At 46.6% G+C, this 14,507-nt stretch overlaps 1 protein-coding gene across 1 annotated transcript in view; it reads right to left on the reverse strand.

The window, feature by feature from the left end:
- Ndufa10 (NADH:ubiquinone oxidoreductase subunit A10) overlaps positions 1–14,507 on the reverse strand; it is a 36,813-nt gene that overhangs the window by 19,408 nt on the left and 2,898 nt on the right. Inside the window, exons 3-8 of the mRNA XM_031368451.1 lie at positions 13,328–13,543; positions 10,628–10,714; positions 7,743–7,864; positions 5,205–5,284; positions 4,404–4,458; positions 2,500–2,585 (exon numbers count right to left, since the gene is read on the reverse strand). Of these exons, the coding sequence (XP_031224311.1) occupies positions 2,500–2,585; positions 4,404–4,458; positions 5,205–5,284; positions 7,743–7,864; positions 10,628–10,714; positions 13,328–13,543 (646 nt within the window). The remainder of the gene's footprint in view (positions 1–2,499; positions 2,586–4,403; positions 4,459–5,204; positions 5,285–7,742; positions 7,865–10,627; positions 10,715–13,327; positions 13,544–14,507) is intronic.

A 14,507-nucleotide genomic window follows, 5' to 3' on the forward strand; every position in this document is an offset into this window, starting at 1 on the left:
AACAATGCCAGCAATGCTGTAAGGGACAGAGGGTGCACCCTGCTGTCAGCCACCTGCCCTCCTGTGGAATGGTACAGGACACAGATGAGCTTGGAATGACAGGAAAACACAGCAACTGCAAATGTAGTTTTTTTCTAAAGTATGAAATGCTGATACAAAGTAGAATATATTAAATGATCAGTTAAACAGCTGGAGAAAGTAAACCATGTAATAAGTAGAAAGCACAAGCAATGGAGAGAGATGAGTGGATGGATACAGAGAGTACTGCTCATTCTAATGTAAAAGACCCAAGTACAGAAGATACAACTGTCAGACAATATGAAAAAAGAAGACCAAACTACCTGCTGTGTAAGAAAATGACTTAAAATTGAGATAATAAAAGTAAAAGAATGGACAAAAGATGCCATGCCTCTGCTGAGAGCATAAGTATCTTTAATATAACATTCCAGACAGAGAAAATTTCAGAGCAAAGGAAAAAAGCAGGCACATGCATATGAGCATTATCTAATTAGAAGATGTACTTAACAACTATCCAAACAGAAGGCAGAAATAAACAGGACTCAAAGGAGACATGGGAGAATGGGCATTTGCTTGAGCTTTAACCCTCTGTGAGAACTGACAGATCCTACAGAGGGCACAGATGACCCAGTCACCACATGCCTCGCTCCATCAATAGGCAGGCTCAGCATTTGCTGTCCCACAGCAGAACCCACACTGTCTGCTCAGTGGAGCATGTGCCAAGCAAAAGGCATGCCAGCCAGAAAGACACCTGAACAGAGGTGCAAGAAGAGAAATAGGCAGAATGTTTGCAGATCACAGCAGGGTTTGGGGATGGGGGAGAATGTAGGTGGAAAACCCCAGATACAACACCAAACAGCATACTCCTAAATCATATGCGAGACAAGGAAAGTCTCAACAGAATTCTGAAAACATTTTACCTTAGTGAAACTAAGAATATTCTTTATCTGATGTGTAGGCTGCAGAAAAAGCAGTACTAAGGGAAACCGAGTAACCCTGGGCTTTGTTAGGACAGAGGGTCTAACTCAGCTGTCTATCCTGGGATGCTGGAGAGCAGCTGAGATTTAGGGAGGCTGGAGGAAGAGGAAAACTATCACTGAAAACAAAGCCGCCATGAACAGCAACACCTGGCTCTTTCAAAGTCAGCAGCAGGAAAGGGAGACTCACAGCACAAAGTAACCAGGAGGAACGGAACTGAAATTCAAAAACTGCATGCCAAGGAAACTCTTTTCTCTGGAACAAAATGGCAGGTTTCCTTTGATTTTTATTTAATTATACTGCATCATTGTGTACACATGTGCACACTTTCATGTTTCTGTGTGTGTGCAAATGCATGTGTGCATGTTTGTGTCTCTAATGTGTACAGAGGCCAGAGGGTAATTCAGAGTCTTCCTCATTCTCTTTCAATCTTAACGTTTGAGACAGGGTCTCTTACTCTTACTGAATGAATCTGGCTGGACTGGCTGGTTAGCAAGCCCCAGGGATCCCTTTGCCTCCACACAAGCATACACAACAAAACCTAGATTTTTATGGGGGTCCCTGGAATCTTAACCTAGGTCCCTTACTAGTTAACTAGGTTATCTCTCAACCCTAACTGTACTTCTTTACAGATAAAATATTCACTACCAACAGCTTCTACAGAATAATCTTGCAAAAAAAAAAAAAAAGAAAAAGAAAAAACCTAGTACTTGTACAGTGTATTTATTCATATAGTCTGACCCAGTAACAAACCTTATTCTCAGTGAAAGTTACCTGCTGGTACAACTGCATCTCTGGAAGTCTCTTTAAAGATCTAGCATACCCTCTGTGGAAATACAAGGCACCCAACTCTGCCTTCGGCCCTATGTAGGTGCATCTGCTCAGGATGCACACCATGGTCCAACAGAGGGCTGCAAGCTTGCTGACAGACAGTGATAAACAGAAAATTGGGAGCCTCTGGGACCTAAGAAACTCAAGTTCTCTGTGCTCAGTTAGATGGGAAGCTCCCTGAGGCTACTTTGTTGCAGTAGTTTGTTCCTTGCTGTGGATATGGCAGGAAGATGCTCCCAGCAGTCTTAACTGGAGGGAAGGAAGCAAGTGTGTGCATCCGCATGGGGGGGGGGGGGGGCCCTGAATGACCAAGGCCTGAGGAAGCAGGACTCAGCCCTGTGTCTGAAGCTTACCACAAGTCAGGCTTGGGCGTGGCCTTTATGGCTCAATAGTTCCATGCCCCTGTTTGCTTGCATATCCTACTAAAATGTGTTTCTGCTGAGAGCACAAATTTTATTTAAAGTCCTTCAAACTAAAACCAAACCTGGCAGAGTAGAAGCAAAATAATGACAAAATTAATAATGACAAACCAGTCCTGGCTGGTGCAGCTGACAACTAAACTGAAGCATTAATTACTTAAAAACGGTCTATTTCTACAGCATGCAGCAGACCCCTGCAGTGTACACCAAGGAGCAGTTTGCTCCCGCCCCAATAGCTCCCCCAGTGACTTACTTCATCCGCAGGTTGTGGAAGGTCTGATTGTCCTGTTTAAGCCAAGGCCCTTTGTTGTAGTTAAGGTATTCAATGTCCTCTACCACCTAAAACAACAGAGACAGAGAACCCCAGCTCAGAATTGTGAAAGAGGCAACACTGAAAGTTTACAAAGTCTTGGCAGATCATACAAATCAAGAAGAACAAAATAGTGGGATTTGAGTAACATTCCAAACAAACAAGCAAACAAACAAACAAACAAAAAACCAAAACGGCAAGGGGACAGAAGTTGCCCTGCCGGGAAGAAAGGTGAGTCAAGCGGAAAGCCAACATTAAGGACAGAGTGCCCTCATCTTCCTAAACAAGTTCCTTCTGGAAGGGAAGGCAGTCACACAGGGAAACAGAGGAACCAGAACACCAACATATTCCTGGAGAGCCCAGGCCTCTAGTCCTGCCCTTCAGAGATGCAATCTTCTCACGCTGCTGCTCCAGAGCATGCACAGCTCAGACCTCACTTAAAGGTACAAGGTTCATTATTCTAAGATCAAACACCAATCAAAAGGTACAAAAATAAATTGAATATGAACAACTTGGTGTTGGTCCAGGAAGGTAGTGAAACTAGCTTTCCCAAGTAGGACAAGCCAGGAACTTAAAAGAATGCTCACAGGAGGAAGCAGCAGAGCCTAGAACACAGGCCTCCTTCTGAGAGCAGAATGCTCTTCCCCAGTAGAAGAGCTCACCAGGTCCTCTTCCTCCGTGTGAGCCACACAGGTGGCTCTGTGTGTGAGCCACACAGGTGGCTCACAGCCATCAGCTCTGCAAGAACCTTCTGCAGGTCTGAGGAGCCTGAACTGGCACTTAAGTCTTGAATTTGTATGCTTGTTTACTGAGCCTTTCCTGACCTTCATTTCTGTCTGAGGTTGTCTTGCTATATAGCCCTGGCTAGCCTGGAACTCACTAGATAGACCAGGCTGGCTCACACTTGCAATGATCTTCCTGCCTCTGCTTTCCAAGTGCTGGCATCACAAACAAGCCTCATTAGGCCAGGCCTGTTGGCTGGCAATTGAAACTTTAGATACAGTAAGTATACAATGAAATATAAGGCAGAACTCTAGGCTGGGGGGCGGGGAGGGTCGTATTAGTTTTTGTTGTTGTTAAAAGGGTCTCTTTACACAGCCCAAGCTGGTCGACTTTACTATGTAGATCAGGCTGGCCTCGAACTTGTTTCTGTTTTTTCACCAAATGGATATTTATTTACCTTAATACCATTTAAGAAATGACCTTTCCCCTCTTATTTTACTTTTTGATTATTATTATCTTGAAGGAACTCCGCCAAACTAAGATAGTCTTTCTGTGCTGTTCCTGGAGTCTGGTGAACCAAAGCACACTCACACCGACTGGATGACCCGCTACTACTCGAGCTAACGACACAATCGTTTCCTTATTGTGCATATGCTTTTGTACTTGGGAGAGCAGATGTCCTGAATCACTCCTCCTCAGAATTTTCATGGTTGTTATTCATTAAGTTTCCTGAAAACTCCATCAAGACTAACTGGAATTTCATAAAATGTAGAGTTATTAACTGGAATTTCACAAATTGCAGACTTAAGGAAAATGGTCTATTTAAATGACAAACTTTTCCTCTGAACTAATGCAAGGTTCTGTCATGCTTTTTGATCCGAGTCCCAAGGCATTTTGCGTCTTTGCTCTCCACGATTTTAAGATCACACACAAGAAGCCATTTCTTGAAAAGTCAAAAGTTTCATAGCTCAGGGAGGCTGATGAGCAGGGCACTTTGGTGGATTTGTCATTTGATTATGAAATGTCAACACTTGTAAACCAGTAGGAATCAAATTCCTCATGCGGTCTGGGGAACCCTGTGCATCAAGTTGAAGAGCATCTGCCACTGGCTGGCATCGCCCCACCTTGGTTGAGTCTTCAGCTTCCCAGGAACTGTACACCAAGACCTCGCACATCTCACTGTAAGACAGAATGAGAGGCATAGCTACGGTCAGCATTGTCAGGGAGCAGGTCTGTGCACAAGCCCAGCAGCCACTAGAGCCCCTTGCTCTGACACAAGCATCTCCTACCACCTGGGACCTGGGTGTCCTGGAATTCACACCACCACAGTATAACTGTGGAGAAAAAGATCACTCTCTTCATTTTGTTTTTATTTGTAGTTTTAAGGACTTTGAGGATTTAAACGACACTCTGAAGATTTTCAGTATTAAACAATCTGTTACACACAATACGCCAAGTTCCAGGGGTCCGTGTGGAGTGAGGAAAGCGCACTCCCTCATACTTCAACATAGCAGGGATGGAGGAAGGCCCAGCTGGTGATGCTGAAGGATGCCCACTCCAAGGACCGTGGGGCTGTGTATTCACGGACGTCCTCCTCAGCCATGCTGAGTGTTTTTCTAGATATCTACCCCTACCTGAACAAGAATGCACAGGGCCTCTAGTGCTAAGATTTGCCATGGACTTGAGGAGAGATTTACTTCTTAGCATTAAGAGTTTTAAGGATATAACAGGAGGGGAAAAAAATTAAAAACAAAACCAAAAAGGCAAAGCCTACCCAAACAAATGTACAAAACCTGAATTGAAAAGGCTCCTGTTGGCTCTGCAGCCTGAGGCCATGAGTGGACAGAAGCACTCTGGGCTGTGTGGCCCCAGCCTCTGCAAGGTAGTCTGAGTCTTACACGGAGCGAGCGCTGGGCTGGGCTCACCTCATCTGTGGGAGGAAGGTTTTCTTGTAGGCATTCTCGATGTCCTGGAGATAGGCAGAGGTGACCTTCATTTCATGTGGCTAAAGAAAAGCAGAGAAAACAGCCTAGGAAGTGTTCAGACTCATTTTTTTTTCTTTCTTTCAAGACAGGGTTTCTCTGTGTAGCCCTGGCTGTCCTGGAACTCACTCTGTAGACCAGGCTGGCCTCAAACTCAGAAATCCACCAGACTCTGCCTCCCAAGTGCTGGGATTAAAGGTGTGCACCCAGCCAGACTCCTTTTTTTATTATATGTATGTATATAAAACGTGACCACGACTGGAGGCACTCTTTCTTCTAAAGAGTTACCAGCTGCAGGGGCTTCAGGAGACAGGCAGTGAGAACGATTCCTGCCTACAGAGGAACCTGTGTCATGACCCTCCTCTACACAGACCAGAGTCAGGGAAAAAAGAAACCTACAGGTCTTTCTGCTGCTCCTCACCAAATGAAGGCATTGAGGGACAGCCCCAACCACACCCACCATGAGACCAGGAGGCCCGTCCTCTCTGGATGCTCTGCCTCCCTACTGTGGGCCCTCTCTCCACCTCAGCACGTTCCTTCCTTCCCAACCCCACTCATCCTTTCACTCTCTCTCGCTTCCCTTGTTATCTGAAGACATTTTAAAATTCTTGTAAGAGTGTCAAGTCTCAGAACTTAAAACCTGACACTTTCTCCCAAGCTAAGTTTTGTTCTTTCACCCTGGGTCATCTTCTGTGGCTGTTTCCTTGCTCACTGTGCACTCCTCTCCTAGAACCTGAGCTGCTGGAGTGGCGAACCCCTGTCCCGTGAGCACACAGTCTTAGCACCCTGTAACCCAGGACAGAGAGGAGAGGGAGAAGAAAATGATTTGGCCTACTTATTTGACTTATAAAATAAATACTCTAAAACTGGACTGTGATGGAGCTGCCATATTTTGATAAACCTGCTAAAGCTCAGTTGTAAATTTTAGCTAGGTGCATGTGATCAAGCATAAATCACATTTCACTAAAGCTCTTCAGAAAAAGAAGAGTCATTCATTTCCTGAGTGCCTGCGGCCCTGGCACCTAAAGCAGACAGGAAATGTGACAGCTGACTGCACTCTGTCTACCACGGTGAAGGGCCTGACTTCCCTGGAGAATTTACTGCAGCACAGTGGGCACCATGCAGGCATCACAGGCACTTCTGTCTGACAGATTCAGGCATTTAGTATGAATGGTAAAAGGCCACAAAAGCACTGTTGGGGTGACAGGGAATGACTCCACCACTAGTCACAGCCAAAGTGAAGCATGATCCCCAGAAACAAACACCCACCCCAAAAACCACTTAGCGCAGGCTCCACCCAGACACTGGATAATGCATGGAGTTATCAGCAACTCTGTCAAGTGAGGGTTAGCTGCCCATGGTTGTTCCCATAGGTCACAGCCTGGAAGTGCAGACTGCACTGACAGAATAGCAAGAGGCACACGCCTCTCCACAGAAGGTTCCTGTCTTTATAAGGCGACTGCTTTTGTGTTGGTGAGACTAAGACTTGACTTAGAAAACACAGAGGTGACAGCTCAAATTTGGACTCAAAATTATTTGAAACATTTTAAATATGTTGTCTAATATAACAAAACTGCTTCCTAGAGCTGTGGAATATAACTTGGGTTTTTTCAATGACTGCCATAAACAATTTTGCTGAAAGTTATTTTACTAGGGAGATTAAATATCTGCAGTTCCCTCTGTAATTCCATGGCAAGTCCTGAGTTATTTATCCAACTTAGAGTGAGCTCTTATGCAGCCTGAGGGACAGGCACAAACAAAATGGTTTACTTGTCCTTGTCAGGGGCAGGGTAGAACTGGTTCACCTGGAGGGTAAGCAAGATGGCTCAGTGGGTTAAGGTGCTCACCATACAGCCTAGACACCTGGGACCAATCTCTGGAACCCATGGAAAAGGGGAAGGAGAGGACGTGGAAGTGTGAACGTCACAAAGTGGCGTTCACACTTCCACGTGTGCACTGTGATACATGTACCTCTCAAAACTTACAATACACAGCATTACATACAATAATAGGCCTGCATTAGGCACAACGCCCGAGCCCCTGTGAGGACACAGCACGGAGGACGGCCACTTTAAGCTTACTGCAGCAAGCTATGTCTGCACCACGGCACAAAGGCCATGTCTTCCCCATGACTAGCATCATTAATCTCTCAGAGTGCCAACCAAAAGGGCAGCTGGATATGGAGCACATGGCTCGCCATCAAATCAGGACATGTGAAGGACATCCAAATCACTTTCATTTTCAGGAGAGAGAACAGGAGACTCTCAGAGAAGACACAGGTCCAGGCAGGGTAGACGAGGTGCTCTGTTTCCCCACAAGAATGACTCAGGGACAGATGTGTACTCTTGTTGGGATCTCCTGCACATGTGTGACCTATAAAGGCCATTGGGAACTGGCACTAGTCACATGCTAACATGACACCTGACATGACAGGTGTCACAAGAACATGTAGACACTTGGCTCTTATGGGTAATGACTTACATCTCCTTTCTTCTGGATCCTGCTCTGTATCTCTGGCACAGGCACATCAATATAGATGACTGCGTGTGGCGGCAGGTACTCTGGGACAGTGAGCCGCTTAATTTCATTATAGTGGTCCACACCTACAAGAGAGCCCATCATTATCACACTCCGGACAGCTACAGGCTTCTTCTGGCACCAGGATCTGAATCATGACTTAACCTAACTGCTGTTCACAGGACAGACCCTGAGTGTGTCTACCTCACTTCCCGGGCAAGCTCAAGGCACACCTTCATCCTCCTCATGTTTCTTGAGCTGGGATGCATGACACACCTGCTGTGTATCTATTTCTTTACAATACACAGATAAGAGTCTGCTCTATAGGGAGTTCTAAGTATTTCACAAAGATTCAGCTGAAAAAACATAGGCTGCACTTCTCTTGGTTCAGAATGTCTCAGAGACTTAGACTACATGTAAGCATTCACTGAATCAGATTTACAGAGAAATGAGGTGGAACACTGTGACTGCCGCAGCCATCTCACCTCGGCACCTAACACAGACAGCACAGTCCTGATGATCACTCTTGTTATTTGAAAGAACAACAACCCAGGGTCATCATCCACACCCTATCCACACTAGCCCCAACAGGGAGAATGCACTAGGTTCACAGTGGGATGGATATCCACCCTTCGAAGTGTTGAGAAACACTGTTTCCATGGTAAATCCATGAGGTGACAAGTGGGTGCTTGCACTAAGCCCATGGAAAGACACTTCACTTCCGAACTTGTAGGCTATTTTGGACTGGTCTGTGACCAAGACCAATGAGAACCAAGCGGGAGCAGGAAAAGTATGATGGATGAGGCATGCCCATGGGGCTAGGGCACCTGCCCCAATCGCCCTGACCACACCCACACAAGCAGAAAGCTATGCCTTGCCCTGCTTGCTAGACTTACAATGTACCAGCCCTTGCCCTCTGCTAACTTCCTCTGTTCCATCTCCATTTGCCTACTTGTTTATGTCAACATCCCATTCCTTAGGTCATTTTTCCCTCCGCGGATGCCAGACACTAGCTAATACGCTTTTCCCTATCCTGGAACCAGTCACTAACCCTACACAGGTGAAATCCAACAGTCACTGCTATAGTGCACGTGGCATGGCAACCCTCCCTCCCTCAGCTATCCATGTGCACACGTAGCCATGGAGCTTTACCCTTTGGGTTTCAGCCTCCTCAGATACGGTACCCAGGACCTGGCTTCCTCTCTCTTGTCACTCATGGGCATTATCAAGTCAAAACAGGCCCACTGTCAGTGCTGACATTCATTCCTCAGGCCTTAGCAGCATGAATCTGTCTGTAGGTGCACCCTGAGCCCATCGCAGAGAATCTCACAGCCAAGATTAACGAACAGAAGCCACCATGCAGCCTACTGACTCCTCTTCATTCTAGAAAGTGGTCTTCCATCACTCCTGCTGTACTTCTGTAAGACTGACCACTGTCCCCTTCTTGTCAGCTAAGCCTCCTGCTCCCTTCCCACTTCCTCCCAACCGGCTGCGTTCCCTTGGACTTTCCCTCATCATCCGTGTTCTCTCCAGACATCCCTGTGACCACCTATCAATCCTTCCTCCTCTCACCTAAATGCTCAGGGGCCTCAGTACTTCCAGAAGGTATCCAAGCTTCCCACCCTAATAAGGTGCCAGTCCTTGCTTGTTCATGCCCTGACTGCCACTCCAACACCACACTGGCCAGCCCCCAGCCCTCCTTCTACAACAGCACTCGCCTAATGCCGATGATTCAGCTGTCCTCACTCCCTCCCTCCTGCACTCAGTGGATGATCCCTGAAGGCCATTTACCACAGGAGCTGTCCCTGGCCATGATTCCTACCCCTGCCACATTAGCCAGATTGCAGGGTGCCCCTCCACAGCAGTCTGGATCAGCTGAGGGGTGCTAGGGATGCTGTTCCGCCATTTCTCACTTCTGCTGCCTTAATGCCCCTTCCCTAGGATAGCAAAGCCTTGCTTGGTGTGCCTGTGCATCCAGCCAGAACTATGCTCACAGTGGCTCAGAAATACCTGTTGACAAACCTCAACTGCTGCTTGATATGTATAGGGCAGGCTTCCCCTCAGGCATAAGCAACGTGTTTCTGCCCACTCTTTCTGCTCTCCACACAGGTGCATGACCTCTAGCTACCCACCAGCAAAGAGCAGGGCCAGAGCCAGAGCCTCAGATTGCAATCATTCCTTTGCTTGCCTCAGTTTCCCTGATCAAGTACACTCACACTGACCTCCAGATTTCAGTGCCCATTGGTGCAGCCATCAATCACCCAGGCAAGAACCTGACACTGAAACTGATCCAGGCAAGCATAGCATTCCGTAAACTCTTTACAGATACACCAACCTCCCTGGGTTTCCCAGGCCAGCCTACTTTAACCAACAGCCTTTTAGTCTTTCTCCTTTGTTATCTGCCAATAACACAACCAATGTTTCTAAAATAGGATCATCAATTGGAGGGAATGACATTGGCAACTGTGCTGGGACAGAGGGGAAAGTAAAACAACCCAAATCCATAAACCCATCTGCTAGAAAGTGGAGAGTTGAAGCACAATTAGTTACACAGGCCAAGGAAACCTAGTGAGGCTGTAGGATTGAACTGAGAGTCGGGGGTCTCCTAGGGAATGGCTGAGGGAGCTGGAGGATGCCTGAGTATTCCTGAGCACCAAGGATGTCACTCTGCTTACAGGGTAAGTGAAAGGACAAAAGAGCTACTTAGGATGAAGAGGACAATGGGAACTTGGAGAGCTCCCTTCTCCCCTGGGGAATATGGCATGCCATAGCACTTATTTCATTCAAAACACCCTCTGTCACCCTCTTCAGAGGCACAGGCACACCTGGGGGCATACTGAACAACTCACACTGCTTTCGGATGAAGCCCTGGTTGTACATGGCCTCCAGGAAGACAAAGTCACTGTAGATGGAGCGCTCCAAGACCACACCTTGTCCTGTCAAAACAGGTAAACAAAAAATATGAACCAAGTAGATAAAAAGTACTAACCAGAAATTTCATTTTAGAAACAAAAAGCCAAGAACAACAAAAAAATGCAGTCATTTACAATTCCAGTTCTTACCAAATACATTCAAAGACTATGCTATCTACAAATAGCATGTACAAATAGCCCTTTAAAGCACAATGCTCTTTGGTCTGGAGAATACTGCCTTCTCCATCTGTGACAGAGAGGAATGTGGGTCTCCATCAGATCCTTGAGGACCACGGGGACCTCTCCAATCCCATGAGGAGGGGGGGACCTCCTCCACTCCATGCCCTACTCCTCACAGCCATCAGGGCCTCTCAAACATCTGATAAAGAATTAAGTATACAAATGTTTCAAGTTTAGGAAAATTTCATAACTCTTAGTTAGCTCATGTGTCTGGAAACTGGAACAATTCCTGGGCTTGTCACAAGAGGTGGAATTCCAGCATTTGGTACAAGGCTGTACCACAGGGCCAAAGCACCATTCCTTTTTCTCTTGAGATCATCTCCATCATTAAAGAAAGCTTTTTTGTTCGAAATCAACAGCAGCTTCAGATTACTGCCTCAGAGCACTCACAGCCCAAACAACACCCTGGTTCAGAGCATTCTGTTTTGTTGACAGAGAACTGCTTAACACTCCAATCAAATATGCTTTCTATACCAGCAGTTAGGTAACAATCTCAGATCACTTCTTTCTCTAGGTCCAGTGTCTTCTACATCTTTTAGCATGATCTGAGAGATGCACAGCTTCCCGGGGGACACTTCTGTCTTTGAGGTGGTCATGCTGAAGAAGCGAAAGGTGAGTGTTCCCATCACACTCAGTGAGAAAGCGAACTGGAGCTCACAGAAGACCCCATTGCGCAATTACATCTTGATCCTTCCTTCCCAGCAGCAGGATACTTCCAAATTCAGCCTGATGAAGTTGTGCTAAAACCTCCCAAATGGCCTCCTCTTCGCCCAAGTTTAAAGCTCACAGTTGGTAACTTCTTCCCTTTATTACCAGCATCACCAGCTCCATCCACTGCAATATAATCACTCACTCTTCAAAAGCCCCTGCAATCCAGGGAGGCCCAGGCAGAACTTTCCCCTTAGGAAGAATGGGCCCTGGGCAGCACTCAGCACAGAGAAAGCTGGTTGTTCTTCACTTAGGACCAGCTCCCCAGAGCACTCGCCACCACTCACTCTTGTCATGCAGATTTCCAGTCTTCACCCCCTACTAAAACATAAGCCTCTTTCCTGGAGTGTTCCCAGCTTTTGGAATAAGCCTAGCACATAACAGTTACTCACAAAATATTTAGTGAGTTAACACAACATAAAATGAAACAAATCACTGTGCACTTAACATGTGAAGTGTTTCTTTTTAATTTAAGAAACAAGTAGTTAGAAAATAAGGTAGACTATGCTTCTAAAAGAAAATGGACTACCCTGCAAGCCAGTGTCATTTCAGAGCTACTGCTTGGGGTTCCCTGAGGTGGGTTCTGGTACACAGCCCACAAGGAAGAATCCAGACCACATAAGTTTCCAACAATAACACTGACTAAGACCATAGCTTCCATCCATGGAAGGAAATAATCGTTAATACAATTGGAAAATAAAAACCAGATACTTCTAGGACAACTTCAGCATGACACATGCCGTGTCCCAGGCAGTAGATCCTAAATGCAAGTCTGTGAAGCAGCTTTATCAGCTGTCTTGAGGCCTTGCTGAAAACACATCCTTGTTCTCACAGCTCAGAATCACTGAGCCAACTCCCACCATCAACCATAACGAAGCCACCGCTCCAGGAAGTAGACGCAGCCTTAAATATAAACCACCCAGTCTTTCTCACACAATCTGTCCATCAATCATGGGTGGCCATACACAGCCTTACACAGCAGCTACCCCTTCTCCTACACAATTCACTCATCAACCACAGGACAGCCACTACTATAAGGGGTAGGCACAGCCTTAGATACCACCCACATCCTTTCTCCCACATACAATACACCACCTGTACACTTCCTGGTACACAGCTCTGGCTACAGGATCAGCAGGATGTCTACTGTTCGTTTTCAGGGCGTTCGGGACTTAGGACAGGGAAAGGCTGTATTCTGACCTTGTCTATACGGTTCAGTCATGTGTTCTCCTCTCGTAATTGCTGCTTGCCTGGTACACGTTGCTTGTCCAAACATTCACTTGGATAACATCTGAGGACACGCTTTCTTTTATCTGAATGGCCCCAGGACCCTACCTCTGCCGCCTTTTCAAGGTTTAACTTTTAACCTGACCAATGTCCCTCCAGAAAACCTGCTGGCTATCATCCATGTCTCTTTCCATGGGACATGCAGTCCATCCTCATGAATGTGACTTCACATTCTCCCAGTCACCTGTATGCTGTCCTCCAAACGCAGTGTCATACTGTCTCAAGCTGCAGATCTCCCTGCTGTGGGCAGCAACGATAAGGCTGTGCTAGTCTGAGCCTGTATCAACAGGGATTTTGAGGACTTACGATCTTACTTACCTAAAAGTACCTTTTCAGAAAACCTCGCCTCAGAAAACAATCAAGGAGAATGCCCCCAACCCCTGACCAAGGACACGATGATACCTGTGCTCAACAGGTGCTCCAGGGCGTCTGAGTACTGCAGGAGGCGGTTGGCATACAGCCAGGACTGCAGGCGGTAGCTGTTGCCATCGTTGCTCTTGGGATCATCATAGAATTTCTCTAAACTACAGCTGCCACTAAATTCTGTGTCGAGGGGCCTTCCGTCACCTGTGGTTGTGGTTGCATACTGTATCCCTGCTTCTGGAAAGTGTTTCATGCCTAAGGAGAGAAGACCTGAATGAAGGATGGGCAGACCACTCACTCCTGCAGGTGTGTGGTTGGACATAAACCCAAGGAAAAGTTGAATGCTTTGGTAAGGGCTGGCCATCAGAACCCAAGGAAAAGTCCCCTTTGTGACCACACTTCATCACATACTCAAGAAGCGCACTCTGTAATGTGGAGCATGCTTCTCCATCCTCTACAACTAACTCTCAGCACACCCCTTCCAACCCTCACCCCACTGCTGCAGTCCAATATCCCCAAAGGCAAGCAGACAGGTGGTTGTAGGAGGAACTGAAGAGGCCAGCCTATGTCCCATCATGCCATGAGACCAATGCAGTGACAGCTCCTCTGGCGGGGCAGCTCAGACAAGGATTCTGCTGCTCTCACAGGTAAAGTCCAATTCCAAATGGTAACTGCTATGGATGCTTTAATGTTACCTTTGAAAGATTAATACCCCTCCCTGATTTGATCCTTTGTTTTGCTTTGTTTTTTGTTTTTTGTTTTTTTTTTTTCAAGACAAGGTTTCTCTGAATAGCCCTAACTGTCCTGGAACTCACTCTGTACACCAGGCTGGCCTCAAACTCAGAAATCCGCCTACCTCTGCCTCCCAAGTGCTGGGATTAAAGGCGTGCACTATCACTGCCTGGCCCCAATTTGGTCTTTTTGAGACAGGGTCTCCCCATGAAGCTATGGTCGGCCTAGTGCTCCGTACACAGCCCAAGCGTGCCTCAACCTCATGGTAGGCCTCTTGCTGTAGCCTCTCAAGCACTAAGATTATAAGCATATACTCAACAAGCAATTAAAAAAGATAAAGGCCGGGCAGTGGTGGTGCACGCCTTAAATCCCAGCACTTGGGAGGCAGAGGCATGTGGATTTCTGAGTTTGGTCAGCCTGGTCTACAGAGTGAGTTCCAGGACAGCCAGGGCTACACAGAGGAACCCTGTCTCGAAAAAACCAAAAA

Source organism: Mastomys coucha, unplaced genomic scaffold (genome assembly GCF_008632895.1).
Source record: "Mastomys coucha isolate ucsf_1 unplaced genomic scaffold, UCSF_Mcou_1 pScaffold14, whole genome shotgun sequence".
Classification (NCBI taxonomy): Eukaryota; Metazoa; Chordata; class Mammalia; order Rodentia; family Muridae; genus Mastomys; species Mastomys coucha.